We start from the raw sequence: 20,774 nt of genomic DNA, 5'->3' as shown, positions 1-20,774 counted from the left end.
ATGTACCGTCCCAGGGTTGGAATCCCCATGTACAGTCCTAGGGTTGGAATCCCCATGTACAGAGCCAGGGTTAGAATCCCCATGTACACGTCCAGTGTTGGAATCCCCATGTGCAGTCCCAGGGCTAGAATCCCCATGTTCAGTCCCAGCTTTGGAATCCCCATGTACAGCCCCAGGGTTGGAATCCCCATGTACGGTCCCAGGGTTGGAATCCCCATGCACAGTCGCAGGGTTGGAATTCCCATGTACAGTCCCAAGGTTAGAATCCCCATGTACAGTCCCAGGATTCGAATCCCCATGTACAGTCCCAGGGCTGGAATCCCCATATACAGTCCCAGGTTCAGAATCTGCATGTACAGTCCCAGTGTTGGAAATCCCATGTACAGTCGCAGAGTTGGAATCCCCATGTACTGTACCAGGGTTGGAATCCCCATGTACAGTCCCATGGTTAGAATCCCCATGTACAGTCCCAGGGCTGGAGTCCCCATGTACAGACGCAGTGTTGGAATCCCCATGTACACTCCCAAGGTTAGAATCCCCATGTACAGTCCCAGGGTTGGAATCCCCATGTACGGTCCCAGGGTTGGAATCCCCATATACAGTCCCAGGGTTGGAATCCCCATGTACAGTCCCATGGTTAGAAACCCCATATACAGTCCCAAGGCTGGACTCCCCATGTACAGACCCAGTGTTGGAATCCCCATGTACAGTCCCACGGTTAGAATCCCCATGTACAGTCCCAGGTTTGGAATCCCCATGTACAGTCCCAGGGTCGGAGACCCCATGTAAAGCCCCAGGGTCAGAATCCCCATGTACAGTCCCAGGGTTGGACTCCCCATGTACAGACCCAGTGTTGGAATCCCCATGTACAGTCCCACGGTTAGAGTCCCCATGTACAGTCCCAGGGTTGGAATCCCCATGTAGCGTCCCAGGGTTGGAATCCCCATGTACAGTCCCAGGTTTAGAATCCCCATTTACAGTCCCAGGTTTAGAATCCCCATTTACAGTCCCAGGGTTAGAGTCCCCATGCACAGTCCCAGGGTTAGAATCCCCATGTACAGTCCCAGGTTTAGAATCCCCATTTACAGTCCCAGGGTTGGAGTCCCCATGTACAGCCCCAGGGTCAAAATCCCCATGTACAGTCCCTGGGTTGGAATCCCCATGTACAGTCCCATGGTTAGAATCCCCACGTACAGTCCCAGGGCTGGACTCCCCATGTACAGACACAGTGCTGGAATCCCCATGTGCAGTCCCATGGTTAGAATCACCATGTATAGTCCCAGGGTTGGAATCCCCATGTACGGTCCCAGGGTTGGAATCCCCATGTACGGTCCCAGGGTTGGAATCCCCATGTACAGTCCCAGGGCTGGAATCCCCATGTACATTCCCAGGGCTGGATTCCCCATGTACAGTCTCAGGGCTGGAATTCCCATGTACAGTCCCATGGTTAGAATTCACATGTACAGTCCCAAGGTTAGAATCCCCATGTGCAGTCCCAGGATTCGAAGCCCCATGTACAGTCCCAGGGTTGGAATCCCCATGTGCAGTCCCAGGGTTGGAATCCCCATGTACAGTCCCAGGGTTGGAATCCCCATGTACAGTCCCATGGTTAGAAACCCCATATACAGTCCCAGGGCTGGACTCCCCATGTACAGACCCAGTGTTGGAATCCCCATGTACAGTCCCACGGTTAGAATCCCCATGTACAGTGCCAGGGTTGCAATCCCCTTGTACAGTCCCAGGGTTGGAATCCCCATGTACAGTCCCAAGGTTAGAATCCCCATCTACAGTCCCAGAGTTCGAATCCCCATGGACAGCCCCAGGGTCAGAATCCCCATGTACAGTCCCAGGGTTGGAATCCCCATTTACAGGCCCAAGGTTAGGATCCCCATGTACAGTCCCAAGTTTAGAATCCCGATGTAGTGTCCCAGGGTTGGAATCCCCATGTACAGTCCCAGGGTTGGAATCCCGATGTACAGTCCCAGGGTTAGAATCCCCATGTACAGTCCCAGAGTTGGAATCCCCATGTACAGTCCCAGGTTAGAATCCCCATGTACAGTCCCAAGGTTAGAATCCCCATGTACCGTCCCAGGGTTGGAATCCCCATGTACAGTCCTAGGGTTGGAATCCCCATGTACAGAGCCAGGGTTAGAATCCCCATGTACACGTCCAGTGTTGGAATCCCCATGTGCAGTCCCAGGGCTAGAATCCCCATGTTCAGTCCCAGCTTTGGAATCCCCATGTACAGCCCCAGGGTTGGAATCCCCATGTACGGTCCCAGGGTTGGAATCCCCATGCACAGTCGCAGGGTTGGAATTCCCATGTACAGTCCCAAGGTTAGAATCCCCATGTACAGTCCCAGGATTCGAATCCCCATGTACAGTCCCAGGGCTGGAATCCCCATATACAGTCCCAGGTTCAGAATCTGCATGTACAGTCCCAGTGTTGGAAATCCCATGTACAGTCGCAGAGTTGGAATCCCCATGTACTGTACCAGGGTTGGAATCCCCATGTACAGTCCCATGGTTAGAATCCCCATGTACAGTCCCAGGGCTGGAGTCCCCATGTACAGACGCAGTGTTGGAATCCCCATGTACACTCCCAAGGTTAGAATCCCCATGTACAGTCCCAGGGTTGGAATCCCCATGTACGGTCCCAGGGTTGGAATCCCCATATACAGTCCCAGGGTTGGAATCCCCATGTACATTCCCAGGGCTGGAATCCCCATGTACATTCCCAGGGCTGGATTCCCCATGTACAGTCTCGGGGCTGGAATTCCCATATATAGTCCCATGGTTGGAATTCACATGTACAGTCCCAAGGTTAGAATCCCCATGTGCAGTCCCAGGATTCGAATCCCCATGTACAGTCCCAGGGTTGGAAACCCCATGTACAGTCCCAGGGTTGGAATCCCCATGTAGTCCCAGGGTTGGAATCCCCATGTACAGTCCCAGGTTTGGAATCCCCATGTACAGTCCCAGGGTCGGAGTCCCCATGTAAAGCCCCAGGGTCAGAATCCCCATGTACAGTCCCAGGGTTGGAATTCCCATTTACATGCCCAAGGTTAGGATCCCCATGTACAGTCCCAAGTTTAGAATCCCCATGTAGCGTCCCAGGGCTGGACTCCCCATGTACAGACCCAGTGTTGGAATCCCCATGTACAGTCCCACGGTTAGAGTCCCCATGTACAGTCCCAGGGTTGGAATCCCCATGTACAGTCCCAGGGTTGGAATCCCCATGCACAGTCCCAAGGTTAGAATCCCCATCTACAGTCTCAGAGTTCGAATCCCCATGTACTGTCCCTGAGTTAGAATCCCCATGTAGCGTCCCAGGGTTGGAATCCCCATGTACAGTCCCAGGTTTAGAATCCCCATTTACAGTCCCAGGGTTGGAATCCCCATGTACAGTCCCTGGGTTGGAATCCCCATGTACAGTCCCATGGTTAGAATCCCCATGTACAGTCCCAGGGCTGGACTCCCCATGTACAGACACAGTGCTGGAATCCCCATGTACAGTCCCATGGTTAGAATCACCATGCATAGTCCCAGGGTTGGAATCCCCATGTACGGTCCCAGGGTTGGAATCCCCATGTACGGTCCCAGGGTTGGAATCCCCATGTACAGTCCCAGGGTTGGAATCCCCATGTACATTCCCAGGGCTGGAATCCCCATGTACATTCCCAGGGCTGGATTCCCCATGTACAGTCTCAGGGCTGGAATTCCCATGTACAGTCCCATGGTTAGAATTCACATGTACAGTCCCAAGGTTAGAATCCCCATGTGCAGTCCCAGGATTCGTAGCCCCATGTACAGTCCCAGGGTTGGAATCCCCATGTGCAGCCCCAGGGTTAGAATCCCCATGTACAGTCCCAGATTTGGAATCCCCATGTACAGTCCCAGGGTTAGAATCCCCATGTACACTCCCAAGGTTAGAATCCCCATGTACCGTCTCAGGGTTGGAATCCCCATGTTCAGTCCCAGGGTTAGAATCCTGATGTACAGTCCCAGCGTTGGAATCCCCATGTACAGTCCCAGGGTTGGAATCCCCATGTACAGTGCCAAGATTAGAATCCCCATGGACTGTCCCAGGGTTGGAATCCCCATGTACAGTCCCAGAGTTTGAATCGCCATGTACAGTCCCAGTGTTGGAATCCCCATGTACAGTCCCAGGGTTGGAATCCCCATGTACAGTTCTAGGGCTGGAATCCCCATGTACAGTCCCAGGGCTGGAATCCCCATGTACAGTCCCAGCGCTGGAATCCCCATGTACAGTCCCACGGTCAGAATCCCCATGTAGAGTCCCAGGGTTGGAATCCCCATGTACAGTCCCAGGGTTGGAATCCCCATTTACAGTCCCAGGGTTGGAATCCCCATGTACAGTCCCAAGGTTAGAATCCCCATGTACCGTCCCAGGGTTGGAATCCCCATGTACAGTCCCAGGGTTGGAATCCCCATGTACAGTCCCAGGGTTAGAATCCCCATGTACATGTCCAATGTTGGAATCCCCATCTGCAGTCCCAGGGCTAGAATCCCCATGTACAGTCCCAGAGTTGGAATCCCTATCTACAGTCCCAGGGTTGGAATCCCCATCTACAGTCCCAGGGTTGAAATCCCCATTTACAGGCCCAAGGTTAGGATCCCCATGTACAGTCCCAAGTTTAGAATCCCCATATAGCGTCCCAGGGTTGGAAACCCCATGTACAGTCCCAGGGTTGGAATCCCGATGTACAGTCCCAGGGTTAGAATCCCCATGTACAGTCTCAGGGTTGGAATCCCCATGCACAGTCCCAGAGTTGGAATCCCCATGTACAGTCCCAGGGTTGGAACCCTCATGTACAGTCCCAGCGTTGGAATCTCCATGTAGAGTCCCAGGGTTAGAATCCCGATGTACAGTCCCACGGTTGGAATCCCCATGTACAGTCCCAGGGCTAGAATCCCCATGTACAGTCACAGAGTTTGAATCCCCATTTACAGTCCCAGGGTTGGAATCCCCATGTACAGTCCCAGGGTTGGAATCCCCATGTACATTCCCAGGGCTGGAATCCCCATGTACAGTCTCAGGGCTGGAATTCCCATGTACAGTCCCAGTGTTGGAATTACCATGTGCAGTCCCAAGGTTAGAATCCCCATGTAGTCCCAGGATTTGAATCCCCATGTACAGTCCCAGGTTTGGAAACCCCATGTAATGTCCCAGGGTTGGAATCCCCATGTACAGTCCCAGTGTTGGAATCCCCATGTACATTCCCAGGGTTGGAATCCCCATGTACAGTCCCATGGTTGGAATCCCCATGTACAGTCCCAGGGCTGGACTCCCCATGTACAGACCCAGTGTTGGAATCCCCATGTACAGTCCCACGATTAGAATCCCCATGTACAGTCCCAGGGTTGGAATCACCATGTACAGTTCCAGGGTTACAATCCCCATGTACAGTCCCAGGGTTGGAATCCCCCTGTACAGTCCCAGGGTTGGAATCCCCCGGTACAGTCCCAAGGTTAGGATCCCCCTGTACAGTCTCAGGGTTGGACTCCCCATGTACAGTCCCAGGGCTGGAATCCCCATGTACAGTCCCAGAGTTGGAATCCCCATGTGCAGTCCCAGGGTTAGAATCCCCATGTACAGTCCCAAGGTTAGAATCCCCATGTACCGTCCCAGGGTTGGAATCCCCATGTACAGTCGTAGGGTTGGAATCCCCATGTACAGTCCCAGGGTTAGAATCCCCATGTACATGTCCAGTGTTGGAATCCCCATGTGCAGTCCCAGGGCTAGAATCCCCATGTACAGTCCCAGAGTTGGAATCCCTATCTACAGTCCCAGGGTTGGAATCCCCACCTACAGTCCCAGGGTTGGAATCCCCATGTACAGTCCCAGGGTTGGAATCCCCATGTACATTCCCAGGGCTGGAATCCCCATGTACATTCCCAGGGCTGGAATCCCCATGTACAGCCTCAGGGCTGGAATTCCCATGCACAGTCGCAGGGTTGGAATTCCCATGTACAGACCCAAGGTTAGAATCCCCATGTACAGTCCCAGGATTCGAATCCACATGTACAGTCCCAGGGTTGGAATCCTCATGTACAGTCCCAGGTTTAGAATCCGCATGTACAGTCCCAGTGTTGGAAACCCCATGTACAGTCCCAGAGTTGGAATCCCCATGTACTGTCCCAGGGTTGGAATCCCCATGTACACTCCCATGGTTAGAATTCCCATGTACAGTCCCAGGGCTGGTCTCCCCATGTACAGACCCACTGTTGGAATCCCCATGTACAGTCCCAAGGTTGGAATCCCCATGTATAGTCCCAGGGTTGGAATCCCCATGTACAGTCCCAGGGTTGGAATCGCCATGTACAGTCCAAGGGCTGGAATCCTCATGTACAGTCCCAGGGTTGGAATCCCCATTTACAGTCCCAGGGTTGGAATCCCCATGTACAGTCCCATTGTTAGAAACCCCATATACAGTCCCAGGGCTGGACTCCCCATGTACAGACCCAGTGTTGGAATCCCCATGTACAGTCCCAGGGTTGGAATCCCCATGTACAGTCCCAAGGTTAGAATCCCCATCTACAGTCCCAGAGTTCGAATCCCCATGTACTGTCCCTGAGTTAGAATCCCCATGTAGCGTCCCAGGGTTGGAATCCCCATGTACAGTCCCAGGGTTAGAATCCCCATGTACAGTCCCAGGTTTAGAATCCCCATTTACAGTCCCAGGGTTGGAGTCCCCATGTACAGCCCCAGGGTCAGAATCCCCATGTACTGTCCCAGGGTTGGAATCCCCATGTACAGTCCCATGGTTAGAATCCCCATGTACAGTCCCAGGGCTGGACTCCCCATGTACAGACCCAGTGTTGGAATCCCCATGTACATTCCCAGGGCTGGAATCCCCATGTACATTCCCAGGGCTGGATTCCCCATGTACAGTCTCAGGGCTGGAATTCCCATGTACAGTCCCATGGTTGGAATTCACATGTACAGTCCCAAGGTTAGAATCCCCATGTGCAGTCCCAGGATTCGAATCCCCATGTACAGTCCCAGGGTTGGAATCCCCATGTGCAGTCCCAGGGTTGGAATCCCCATGTACAGTCCCAGGGTTGGAATCCCCATGTACAGTCCCAGGGTTGCAATCCCCTTGTACAGTCCCAGGGTTGGAATCCCCATGTACAGTCCCAAGGTTCGAATCCCCATCTACAGTCCCAGAGTTCGAATCCCCATGGACAGCCCCAGGGTCAGAATCCCCATGTACAGTCCCAGGGTTGGAATCCCCATTTACAGGCCCAAGGTTAGGATCCCCATGTACAGTCCCAAGTTTAGAATCCCGATGTAGTGTCCCAGGGTTGGAATCCCCATGTACAGTCCCAGGGTTGGAATCCCGATGTCCAGTCCCAGGGTTAGAATCCCCATGTACAGTCCCAGAGTTGGAATCCCCATGTACAGTCCCAGGTTAGAATCCCCATGTACAGTCCCAAGGTTAGAATCCCCATGTACCGTCCCAGGGTTGGAATCCCCATGTACATGTCCAGTGCTGGAATCCCCATGTGCAGTCCCAGGTCTAGAATCCCCATGTTCTGTCCCAGAGTTGGAATCCCTATCTACAGTCCCAGGGTTGGAATCCCCATCAACAGTCCCAGCTTTGGAATCCCCATGTACAGCCACAGGGTTGGAATCCCCATGTACGGTCCCAGGGTTGGAATCCTCATGCACAGTCGCAGGTTTGGAATTCCCATGTACAGTCCCAAGGTTAGAATCCCCATGTACAGTCCCAGGATTCGAATCCCCATGTACAGTCCCAGGGCTGGAATCCCCATATACAGTCCCAGGTTCAGAAACCGCATGTACAGTCCCAGTGTTGGAAATCCCATGTACAGTCGCAGAGTTGGAATCCCCATGTACTGTACCAGGGTTGGAATCCCCATGTACAGTCCCATGGTTAGAATCCCCATGTACAGTCCCAGGGCTGGAGTCCCCATGTACAGATGCAGTGTTGGAATCCCCATGTACACTCCCAAGGTTAGAATCCCCATGTACAGTCCCAGGGTTGGAATCCCCATGTACGGTCCCAGGGTTGGAATCCCCATGTACAGTCCCAGGGTTGGAATCCCCATGTACATTCCCAGGGCTGGAATCCCCATGTACATTCCCAGGGCTGGATTCCCCATGTACAGTCTCGGGGCTGGAATTCCCATATACAGTCCCATGGTTGGAATTCACATGTACAGTCCCAAGGTTAGAATCCCCATGTGCAGTCCCAGGATTCGAATCCCCATGTACAGTCCCAGGGTTGGAATCCCCATGTACAGTCCCATGGTTAGAAACCCCATATACAGTCCCAAGGCTGGACTCCCCATGTACAGACCCAGTGTTGGAATCCCCATGTACAGTCCCACGGTTAGAATCCCCATGTACAGTCCCAGGATTGGAATCCCCATGTACTGTCCCAGGGTTGGAATCCCCATGTACAGTCCCAGGGTCAGAGTCCCCATGTAAAGCCCCAGGGTCAGAATCCCCATGTACAGTCCCAGGGTTGGAATTCCCATTTACATGCCCAAGGTTAGGATCCCCATGTACAGTCCCAAGTTTAGAATCCCCATGTAGCGTCCCAGGGCTGGACTCCCCATGTACAGACCCAGTGTTGGAATCCCCATGTACAGTCCCACGGTTAGAGTCCCCATGTACAGTCGCAGGGTTGGAATCCCCATGTACAGTCCCAGGGTTGGAATCCCCATGCACAGTCCCAGGTTTAGAATCCCCATTTACAGTCCCAGGGTTAGAATCCCCATGTACAGTCCCAGGTTTAGAATCCCCATTTACAGTCCCAGGGTTGGAGTCCCCATGTACAGCCCCAGGGTCAGAATCCCCATGTACAGTCCCTGGGTTGGAATCCCCATGTACAGTCCCATGGTTAGAATCCCCATGTACAGTCCCAGGGCTGGACTCCCCATGTACAGACACAGTGCTGGAATCCCCATGTACAGTCCCATGGTTAGAATCACCATGGATAGTCCCAGGGTTGGAATCCCCATGTACGGTCCCAGGGTTGGAATCCCCATGTACGGTCCCAGGGTTGGAATCCCCATGTACAGTCCCAGGGTTGGAATCCCCATGTACATTCCCAGGGCTGGAATCCCCATGTACATTCCCATGGCTAGATTCCCCATGTACAGTCTCAGGGCTGGAATTCCCATGTACAGTCCCATGGTTGGAATTCACATGTACAGTCCCAAGGTTAGAAGCCCCATGTGCAGTCCCAGGATTCGAAGCCCCATGTACAGTCCCAGGGTTGGAATCCCCATGTGCAGTCCCAGGTTTGGAATCCCCATGTACAGTCCCAGGGTTGGAATCCCCATGCACAGTCCCATGGTTAGAAACCCCATATACAGTCCCGGGGCTGGACTCCCCATGTGCAGACCCAGTGTTCGAATCCCCATGTACAGTGCCACGGTTAGAATCCCCATGTACAGTCCCAGGGTTGCAATCCCCTTGTACAGTCCCAGGGTTGGAATCCCCATGTACAGTCCCAAGGTTAGAATCCCCATCTACAGTCCCAGAGTTCGAATCCCCATGGACAGCCCCAGGGTCAGAATCCCCATGTACAGTCCCAGGGTTGGAATCCCCATTTACAGGCCCAAGGTTAGGATCCCCATGTACAGTCCCAAGTTTAGAATCCCCATGTAATGTCCCAGGGTTGGAATCCCCATGTACAGTCCCACGGTTGGAATCCCGATGTACAGTCCCAGGGTTAGAATCCCCATGTACAGTCCCAGAGTTGGAATCCCCATGTACAGTCCCAGGTTAGAATCCCCATGTACAGTCCCAAGGCTAGAATTCCCATGTACCGTCCCAGGGTTGGAATCCCCATGTACAGTCCCAGGGTTGGAATCCCCATGTACAGCCCCAGGGTTGGAATCCCCATGTACAGTCCCAGGGTTGGAATCCCCATGTACAGTCCCAGGGTTGGAATCCCCATGTACAGTCCCATGGTTAGAAACCCCATGTACAGTCCAAAGGCTGGACTCCCCATGTACAGACCCAGTGTTGGAATCCCCATGTACAGTCCCATGGTTAGAATCCCCATGTATAGTCCCAGGGTTGGAATCCCCATGTACGGTCCCAGGGTTGGAATCCCCATGTACGGTCCCAGGGTTGGAATCCCCATGTACAGTCCCAGGGTTGGAATCCCCATGTACATTCCCAGGGCTGGAATCCCCATGTACATTCCCAGGGCTGGATTCCCCATGTACAGTCTCAGGGCTGGAATTCCCATGTACAGTCCCAAGGTTAGAATCCCCATGTGCAGTCCCAGGATTCGAATCCCCATGTACAGTCCCAGGGTTGGAATCCCCATGTGCAGTCCCAGGGTCGGAATCCCCATGTACAGTCCCAGGGCTGGACTCCCCATGTACAGACCCAGTGTTGGAATCCCCATGTACATTCCCAGGGCTGGAATCCCCATGTACATTCCCAGGGCTGGATTCCCCATGTACAGTCTCAGGGCTGGAATTCCCATGTACAGTCCCATGGTTGGAATTCACATGTACAGTCCCAAGGTTAGAATCCCCATGTGCAGTCCCAGGATTCGAATCCCCATGTACAGTCCCAGGGTTGGAATCCCCATGTGCAGTCCCAGGGTTGGAATCCCCATGTACAGTCCCAGGGTTGGAATCCCCATGTACAGTCCCATGGTTAGAAACCCCATATACAGTCCCAGGGCTGGACTCCCCATGTACAGACCCAGTGTTGGAATCCCCATGTACAGTCCCACGGTTAGAATCCCCATGTACAGTCCCAGGGTTGCAATCCCCTTGTACAGTCCCAGGGTTGGAATCCCCATGTACAGTCCCAAGGTTAGAATTCCCATCTACAGTCCCAGAGTTCGAATCCCCATGGACAGCCCCAGGGTCAGAATCCCCATGTACAGTCCAAGGGTTGGAATCCCCATTTACAGGCCCAAGGTTAGGATCCCCATGTAGAGTCCCAAGTTTAGAATCCCGATGTAGTGTCCCAGGGTTGGAATCCCCATGTACAGTCCCAGGGTTGGAATCCCGATTTACAATCCCAGGGTTAGAATCCCCATGTACAGTCCCAGAGTTGGAATCCCCATGTACAGTCCCAGGTTAGAATCCCCATGTACAGTCCCAAGGTTAGAATCCCCATGTACCGTCCCAGGGTTGGAATCCCCATGTACAGTCCTAGGGTTGGAATCCCCATGTACAGAGCCAGGGTTAGAATCCCCATGTACATGTCCAGTGTTGGAATCCCCATGTGCAGTCCCAGGGCTAGAATCCCCATGTTCAGTCCCAGAGTTGGAATCCCTATCTACAGTCCCAGGGTTGGAATCCCCATCAACAGTCCCAGCTTTGGAATCCCCATGTACAGCCCCAGGGTTGGAATCCCCATGTACGGTCCCAGGGTTGGAATCCCCATGCACAGTCGCAGGGTTGGAATTCCCATGTACAGTCCCAAGGTTAGAATCCCCATGTACAGTCCCAGGATTCGAATCCCCATGTACAGTCCCAGGGCTGGAATCCCCATATACAGTCCCAGGTTCAGAATCCGCATGTACAGTCCCAGTGTTGGAAATCCCATGTACAGTCGCAGAGTTGGAATCCCCATGTACTGTACCAGGGTTGGAATCCCCATGTACAGTCCCATGGTTAGAATCCCCATGTACAGTCCCAGGGCTGGAGTCCCCATGTACAGACGCAGTGTTGGTATCCCCATGTACACTCCCAAGGTTAGAATCCCCATGTACAGTCCCAGGGTTAGAATCCCCATGTACGGTCCCAGGGTTGGAATCCCCATGTACAGTCCCAGGGTTGGAATCCCCATGTACATTCCCAGGGCTGGAATCCCCATGTACATTCCCAGGGCTGGATTCCCCATGTACAGTCTCGGGGCTGGAATTCCCATATACAGTCCCATGGTTGGAATTCACATGTACAGTCCCAAGGTTAGAATCCCCATGTGCAGTCCCAGGATTCGAATCCCCATGTACAGTCCCAGGGTTGGAAACCCCATGTACAGTCCCAGGGTTGGAATCCCCATGTACAGTCCCAGGGTTGGAATCCCCATGTACAGTCCCATGGTTAGAAACCCCATATACAGTCCCAAGGCTGGACTCCCCATGTACAGACCCAGTGTTGGAATCCCCATGTACAGTCCCACGGTTAGAATCCCCATGTACAGTCCCAGGTTTGGAATCCCCATTTACTGTCCCAGGGTTGGAATCCCCATGTACAGTCCCAGGGTCGGAGTCCCCATGTAAAGCCCCAGGGTCAGAATCCCCATGTACAGTCCCAGGGTTGGAATTCCCATTTACATGCCCAAGGTTAGGATCCCCATGTACAGTCTCAAGTTTAGAATCCCCATGTAGCGTCCCAGGGCTGGACTCCCCATGTACAGACCCAGTGTTGGAATCCCCATGTACAGTCCCACGGTTAGAGTCCCCATGTACAGTCCCAGGGTTGGAATCCCCATGTACAGTCCCAGGGTTGGAATCCCCATGCACAGTCCCAAGGTTAGAATCCCCATCTACAGTCTCAGAGTTCAAATCCCCATGTACTGTCCCTGAGTTAGAATCCCCATGTAGCGTCCCAGGGTTGGAATCCCCATGTACAGTCCCAGGGTTAGAATCCCCATGTACAGTCCCAGGGCTGGACTCCCCATGTACAGACACAGTGCTGGAATCCCCATGTACAGTCCCATGGTTAGAATCACCATGTATAGTCCCAGGGTTGGAATCCCCATGTACGGTCCCAGGGTTGGAATCCCCATGTACGGTCCCAGGGTTGGAATCCCCATGTACAGTCCCAGGGTTGGAATCCCCATGTACATTCCCAGGGCTGGAATCCCCATGTACATTCCCAGGGCTGGATTCCCCATGTACAGTCTCAGGGCTGGAATTCCCATGTACAGTCCCATGGTTGGAATTCACATGTACAGTCCCAAGGTTAGAATCCCCATGTGCAGTCCCAGGATTCGAAGCCCCATGTACAGTCCCAGGGTTGGAATCCCCATGTGCAGTCCCAGGGTTGGAATCCCCATGTACAGTCCCAGGGTTGGAATCCCCATGTACAGTCCCATGGTTAGAAACCCCATATACAGTCCCGGGGCTGGACTCCCCATGTACAGACCCAGTGTTCGAATCCCCATGTACAGTCCCAGGGTTGGAATCCCCATGTACAGTCCCAAGGTTAGAATCCCCATCTACAGTCCCAGAGTTCGAAGCCCCATGGACAGCCCCAGGGTCAGAATCCCCATGTACAGTCCCAGGGTTGGAATCCCCATTTACAGGCCCAAGGTTAGGATCCCCATGTACAGTCCCAAGTTTAGAATCCCCATGTAGTGTCCCAGGGTTGGAATCGCCATGTACAGTCCCAGGGTTGGAATCCCGATGTACAGTACCAGGGTTAGAATCCCCATGTACAGTCCCAGAGTTGGAATCCCCATGTACAGTCCCAGGTTAGAATCCCCATGTACAGTCCCAAGGCTAGAATCCCCATGTACCGTCCCAGGGTTGGAATCCCCATGTACAGTCCCAGGGTTGGAATCCCCATGTACAGTCCCAGGGTTGGAATCCCCATGTACAGTCCCAGGGTTGGAATCCCCATGTACAGTCCCAGGGTTGGAATCCCCATGTACAGTCCCATGGTTAGAAACCCCATGTACAGTCCCAAGGCTGGACTCCCCATGTACAGACCCAGTGTTGGAATCCCCATGTACAGTCCCATGGTTAGAATCCCCATGTATAGTCCCAGGGTTGGAATCCCCATGTACGGTCCCAGGGTTGGAATCCCCATGTACGGTCCCAGGGTTGGAATCCCCATGTACGGTCCCAGGGTTGGAATCCCCATGTACAGTCCCAGGGTTGGAATCCCCATGTACATTCCCAGGGCTGGAATCCCCATGTACATTCCCAGGGCTGGATTCCCCATGTACAGTCTCAGGGCTGGAATTCTCATGTACAGTCCCAAGGTTAGAATCCCCATGTGCAGTCCCAGTATTCGAATCCCCATGTACAGTCCCAGGGTTGGAATCCCCATGTGCAGTCCCAGGGTTGGAATCCCCATGTACAGTCCCAGGGTTGGAATCCCCATGTACAGTCCCATGGTTAGAAACCCCATATACAGTCCCAGGGCTGGACTCCCCATGTACAGTTCAAGAGTTGGAATCCCCATTTACAGGCCCAAGGTTAGGATCCCCATGTACAGTCCCAAGTTTAGAATCCCGATGTAGTGTCCCAGGGTTGGAATCCCCATATACAGTCCCAGGGTTGGAATCCCGATGTACAGTCCCAGGGTTAGAATCCCCATGTACAGTCCCAGAGTTGGAATCCCCATGTACAGTCCCAGGTTAGAATCCCCATGTACAGTCCCAAGGTTAGAATCCCCATGTACCGTCCCAGGGTTGGAATCCCCATGTACAGTCCTAGGGTTGGAATCCCCATGTACAGAGCCAGGGTTAGAATCCCCATGTACATGTCCAGTGTTGGAATCCCCATGTGCAGTCCCAGGGCTAGAATCCCCATGTTCAGCCCCAGGGTTGGAATCCCCATCTACAGTCCCAGCTTTGGAATCCCCATGTACAGTCCCAGGGTTGGAATCCCCATGTACGGTCCCAGGGTTGGAATCCCCATGCACAGTCGCAAGTTTGGAATTCCCATGTACAGTCCCAGTATTCGAATCCCCATGTACAGTCCCAGGGCTGGAATCCCCATATACAGTCCCAGGTTTAGAATCCGCATGTACAGTCCCAGTGTTGGAAATCCCATGTACAGTCCCAGAGTTGGAATCCCCATGTACTGTCCCAGGGTTGGAATCCCCATGAACAGTCCCATGGTTAGAATCCCCATGTACAGTCCCAGGGCTGGAGTCCCCATGTACAGACCCAGTGTTGGAATCCCCATGTACACTCCCAAGGTTAGAATCCCCATGTACAGTCCCAGGGTTGGAATCCCCATGTACGGTCCCAGGGTTGGAATCCCCATGTACAGTCCCAGGGTTGGAATCCCCATGTACATTCCCAGGGCTGGAATCCCCATGTTCATTCCCAGGGCTGGATTCCCCATGTACAGTCTCGGGGCTGGAATTCCCATATACAGTCCCATGGTTGGAATTCACATGTACAGTCCCAAGGTTAGAATCCCCATGTGCAGTCCCAGGATTCGAATCCCCATGTACAGTCCCAGGGTTGGAATCCCCATGTACAGTCCCAGGTTTGGAATCCCCATGTACTGTCCCAGGGTTGGAATCCCCATGTACAGTCCCAGGGTTAGAGTCCCCATGTACAGTCCCAGGGTCAGAATCCCCATGTACAGTCCCAGGGTTGGAATTCCCATTTACAGGCCCAAGGTTAGGATCCCCATGTACAGTCCCAGGGTCAGAATCCCCATGTACAGTCCCAGGGTTGGAATCCCCATGTACAGTCCCAGGGTTGGAATCCCCATGTACAGTCCCAAGTTTAGAATCCCCATGTAGCGTCCCAGGGCTGGAATTCCCATTTACAGGCCCAAGGTTAGGATCCCCATGTACAGTCCCAGGGTCAGAATCCCCATGTACAGACCCAGTGTTGGAATCCCCATGTACAGTCCCAGGGTTGGAATCCCCATGTACTGTCCCTGAGTTAGAATCCCCATGTAGCGTTCCAGGGTTGGAATCCCCATGTACAATCCCAGGGTCAGAATCCCCATGTACAGTCCCAGGGTTGGAATTCCCATTTACAGGCCCAAGGTTAGGATCCCCATGTACAGTCCCAGGGTCAGAATCCCCATGTACAGTCCCAGGGTCAGAATCCCCATGTACAGACCCAGTGTTGGAATCCCCATGTACAGTCCCAGGGTTGGAATCCCCATGTACTGTCCCTGAGTTAGAATCCCCATGTAGCGTTCCAGGGTTGGAATCCCCATGTACAGTCCCAGGGTTAGAATCCCCATTTACAGTCCCAGGGTTGGAATCCCCATGTACAGTCCCAGGGTTGGAATCCCCATGTACAGTCCCATGGTTAGAAACCCCATATACAGTCCCAAGGCTGGACTCCCCATGTACAGACCCAGTGTTGGAATCTCCATGTACAGTCCCACGGTTAGAATCCCCATGTACAGTCCCAGGTTTGGAATCCCCATGTACTGTCCCAGGGTTGAAATCCCCATGTACAGTCCCAGGGTTAGAGTCCCCATGTACAGTCCCAGGTTTAGAATCCCCATGTACAATCCCAGGGTCGGAGTCCCCATGTACAGCCCCAGGGTCAGAATCCCCATGTACAGTCCCAGGGTTGGAATCCCCATGTACATTCCCAGGGTTGGAATCCCCATGTACAGTCCCAAGTTTAGAATCCCCATGTAGCGTCCCAGGGCTGGACTCCCCATGTACAGACCAGTGTTGGAATCCCCATGTACAGTCCCACGGTTAGAATCCCCATGTACATTCCCAGGGTTAGAATCCCCATGTACAGTCCCAGGGTTGGAATCCCCATGTACAGTCCCAGGGTTGGAATCCCCATGTACAGCCCCAAGGTTAGAATCCCCATGTACATTCCCAGGGTTAGAATCCCCATGTACAGTCCCAGGGTTAGAATCCCCATGTACAGTCCCAGGGTTAGAATCCCCATGTACAGTCCCAGGGTTAGAATCCCCATGTACATTCCCAGGGTTGGAATCCCCATGTACATTCCCAGGGTTAGAATCCCCATGTACAGTCCCAGGGTTAGAATCCCTATGTACAGTCCCAGGGTTAGAATCCCCATGTACAGTCCCAGGGTTAGAATCCCCATTTACAGTCGCAGGGTTGGAGTCCCCATGTGCAGTCCCAGGGTTGGAATCCGTCAGTAACACCGAGTGCGGGTCTCGGGCCCCGAGTCAGAGCCGGCGGACGTGTGCCCAGGATACCGGCACCATTAACCCCAGGGTGCAGCGCCTCCCCCAGAGAAGAAACACGACAACTTGCATTTATACAGCAGAGGGAGCAATTCAGAGCCGTTTAGCTTCAGGGTGGGCGGTGGATGTGGAACTCGGTCCCTGGCCTCCTGTGTGGGGCTTTCTTGTTGCATCAGTTTGAGCTGGAGTGGAGAGGGGGGAGAATCTGCTGGGTTTAACCCCCAGTACTTCTGAGCCCAGTGGGACCCAACAATTTCCAATGTGAGACTGTGAAGGGAGGTGGATTCCAGGGGAGATTAAGTTGCTAAACAGACACTGTCCATACAATGGAAAAGATTATTGTTTTAGGAACAAGTATTTCTGTAGAGGCTTTCAATCCATTTTATATGTACCGAATTTTTCAATTCATTCGATGTGGGTGTCACTAGCAAGGCCAGCAGATATTGCCAGTCCCCAGTTGCCTGCTGAGAAGGTGATGCTGGGCCTCCTTCTTGAACCTCTGCAGTCCTATGTGGTGAAGGTACTCTCAGAATGCTGTTAGGTGAGAAGTTCCAGGATTTTCACCCAGCGACGATGTAGGAATGGCGATATATGCCCAAGTCAGGATAGTGTGTGACTTGGAGGGGAACTGGGAGGTGATGGTGTTCCAATGCACCTGCTGCTTTTGTCCTTCTAGGTGGTGGAGGTTGTGTGTTTGGGAGGTGCTGTCAAAGTTCTAGTCGAGTTACAGATGTATAAAGTCACTCCTTCACACCTCCCCCTCCCACCTCACTCTCTCTCCTCCCATAGAGGCCAGAGTCTTGTGTAGGCCCAGACCGGGTGGCGGGTTCCCTTCCCTGAAGGACATTAGTGAACCAGTTGGGTTTTTATGACAATCCGGCAGCTTCCATGGTCACTTTTTTCTAGTGCCGGCTCCACAAATTCCCAGATTCATTCAGCTCCATTTCACAACCTGCCTTTGTGTTTTTCTGGCTTCTCTCTCACCCTCCCCTTTTCCTGATTTAAATTAATTCTACAGGATATTAGAAGAGGTCACTTTTCAGAAGGGAAACTCAAACCAAAGATCACTTCAAGATCTGACAGAGTCGCTAAATTCATCAGGACCTTTGAGCATGGACGCAGAAAGCACCATTCAGAGCGGGGAGAAACCATACACGTGTTCTGTGTGTAGACGAGACTTCAGCCGATCCTCCGGCCTGTCGAGACACAAGCGCAGTCACACCGGGGAGAGGCCATTCACCTGCACTGAGTGTGGGAAGGGATTCCCTAATTCATCTCACCTGGTGCAGCACTGGCGAGTTCACACTGACGAGAGACGTTTTAAATGCCTGGACTGCAGGAAGTGCTATAAAAGTTCTGGGGAACTGATGCGCCATCAACATGTTCACACTGACGAGAGACCGTTCAGGTGCTCTCACTGCGGAACTGGGTTCAGGCGCTCATCTGACCTCACTGTACACCAGCGCACTCACACTGGGGAGAAACTGTTCACCTGCTCCAAGTGTGGAAAGGGATTCACTCAGTCATCCTCCCTGGTGACACACCAGCGAGTTCACACTGGGGAGAGGCCGTTCACCTGCTCTGAATGTGGGAAGGGATTCACTCAGTCATCCAACCTGCTGACACACCAGCGAGTTCACAAGTGACTGCAGAGGTTGGATTCTGATGTTTTTGCTGCTGTTAATTACATCCAGGACTGAACCATGTTCATTCTGACAGTTGGGGTTTGTTTCTGCTGATGTTAATAACCCCTATAACTGGGCTGGAGTTTAATATTCTGGATATATGTCAAATAAATCAGTTTGCTTTAAACACATTGTTGTGGATTTTTGTCGTTCCCACCTGAGTATTTAGCATCACCTGGCTGGAGCTCAGAAAGGACAATCTGGGGCGAGGATCGTACGGTGGGAACAGAACTACAGCCTGGACACAGTCCTTCAGGGCCACACTGAGAGGGGCAAACGGCACTTTGGTCTTTCTCGTCTCTCTTCACTGACAGCAGTGTCCCTGTGTGGGTTAATCTTGAGGCCTGTAAGGAATGTGTCATTGTTCCATTACTGTTTTGCTGCTAATCTTTGATTCCAGTTTACCCGGGCCAGATCCATTCTCATCCCACTGAAATTGGCCTTCCCCCAGTTAAACATTTTTACTCTAGATTGCTCCCTGTCCTTTACCATAGCTAATCTAAACCTTATGATATTATGATCACTGATCCCTAAATGTTCACCTACTGACACTTGCATCACATGACCCACCTCATTCCCCAGAACCAGATCCAGCAATGCCTCCTCCCTCGTTGGGCCAGAAACATACTGATCAAGAAAGTTCTCCTGAACACACTTCAGAAATTCTTCCCCTTCTCTGCCCTTAACACTATTACTATCCCAGTCTATATTAGGATAGTTGAAGTCCCCCATTATCACTACTCTATAGTTCTTGCACCTCTCTGTAATTTCTCTGCAAATTTGCTCCTACATATCTTTCCCACTATTTGGTGATCTATAGAATACACCTAGTAGTGTAATGGCACCTCTATTATTTCTTAACTCCAGCCATATAGATTCTGTCCTTGACCCCTCCAAGACATCCTCCCTCTCCAGCACTGTAACATTCTCCTTGACCAATACTGCCACACCAGCAAACCTTCCCGTGAGGATATTGGTCCCGGCTCTGTTGAGGAGCAACCTGTCCGGCCTGTACAGGTCCCACCTCCCCCAGAACTGGCCCCAATTCCTCAGGAATCTGAAGCCCTCTCTCCTGCACCATCTCTCCAGCCACACATTCATCTGCTCTATCCTCCTATTTCTATACTCACTCGTGCGTGGCACCGAGAGTAATCCAGAGATTACTACCTTTGAGGTCCTGCTTTTTAACCTCTTTCCCAGCTCCCTAAAATCTATCTGCAGGACCTCATCCCTCTTTCTACCTACGTTGTTGGTACTGATATGGACAATGACCTCTGGCTTTTCACACTACCCCCCCCCCCCCCCACCCCCCACAGTGTCCTGCATCCACTCAGTGACATCCTTAACCCTGGCACCAGGGAGGCAACATACCATCCTGGAGTCAGGTCTGCAGCTGCAGAAACTCCTGTCTGCTCCCCTAACTATTGAATCCCCTCCCACTATTGCTTTCCCTGTATTCCTCCTCCACCCCTGTGCAGCTGAGACACCTGTGGTGCCATGGACTTGGCTCTGGCTGTACTCCCCAGAGGAACCATCACCCTCACCAGTACTCAGAACAGAATACTGGTTGGAGAGCGAGATGCACTCCAGGGACTACTGCACTACCTGCCTGGTCCTCCTCCTTCTGCCTGGCAGTCACCCATTCGCTCTCTGCCTGCACACTCATTAGCTGCGGGGTGACCACCTCCTGAAATGTGCTATCCACGTAGCTCTCAGCCTCGCGGATGCACCGCAGTGACACCAGCTGCTGCTCAAGCTCCGAAACCTGGAGCTCGAGCTCCTCCAGCTGATGACACCTCCTGCACATATGGTTGTCGAGGACACGGGAAGCATCCTGGAGTTCCCACAATTTTTTTATTCGTTCATGGGATGTGGGTGTCGCTGGCAAGGCAAGCATTTATTACCTATCCCTAGTTGCCCTTGAGAAGGTGGTGGTGAGCCACCTTCTTGAACCGCTGCAGTCCGTGTGGTGAAGGTACTCCCACAGTGCTGTTAGGGAAGGAGTTCCAGGATTTTGACCCAGTGACGATGAAGGAACAGCCGATATACTTCTAAGTCAGGATGGTGTGTGACTTGGAGGGGAACTTGGAGGTGGTGCTGTTCCCATGCACCTGCTGCCCTTGTCCTTCTAGGTGGTAGAGGTCACAGGTTTGGGAGGTGCTGCCAAAGAAGCCTTGGTGAGTTGCTGCAGTGCATCTTGTAGATGGTACACACTGCAGCCACGGGAC

At 52.8% G+C, this 20,774-nt stretch overlaps 1 protein-coding gene across 1 annotated transcript in view; it reads left to right on the top strand.

Moving 5' to 3' along the window:
- LOC147119715 (uncharacterized) overlaps positions 1-18,577 on the top strand; it is a 197,857-nt gene extending 179,280 nt beyond the window's left edge. The window contains exon 2 of the mRNA XM_085983772.1: positions 17,880-18,577. Coding sequence (XP_085839898.1) covers positions 17,974-18,507 — 534 coding nt within the window. The 5' untranslated portion in view covers positions 17,880-17,973 and the 3' untranslated portion in view covers positions 18,508-18,577. The remainder of the gene's footprint in view (positions 1-17,879) is intronic.
- The last annotated feature ends 2,197 nt before the right edge of the window (positions 18,578-20,774 follow it).

This window comes from Somniosus microcephalus, chromosome 4 (genome assembly GCF_052327205.1).
Source record: "Somniosus microcephalus isolate GS21.2 chromosome 4, FLI_Smic_1.0, whole genome shotgun sequence".
Classification (NCBI taxonomy): Eukaryota; Metazoa; Chordata; class Chondrichthyes; order Squaliformes; family Somniosidae; genus Somniosus; species Somniosus microcephalus.
Note: the sequence above shows the minus strand (reverse complement) of the source record. Positions and strands in the feature narration are given on the sequence as shown.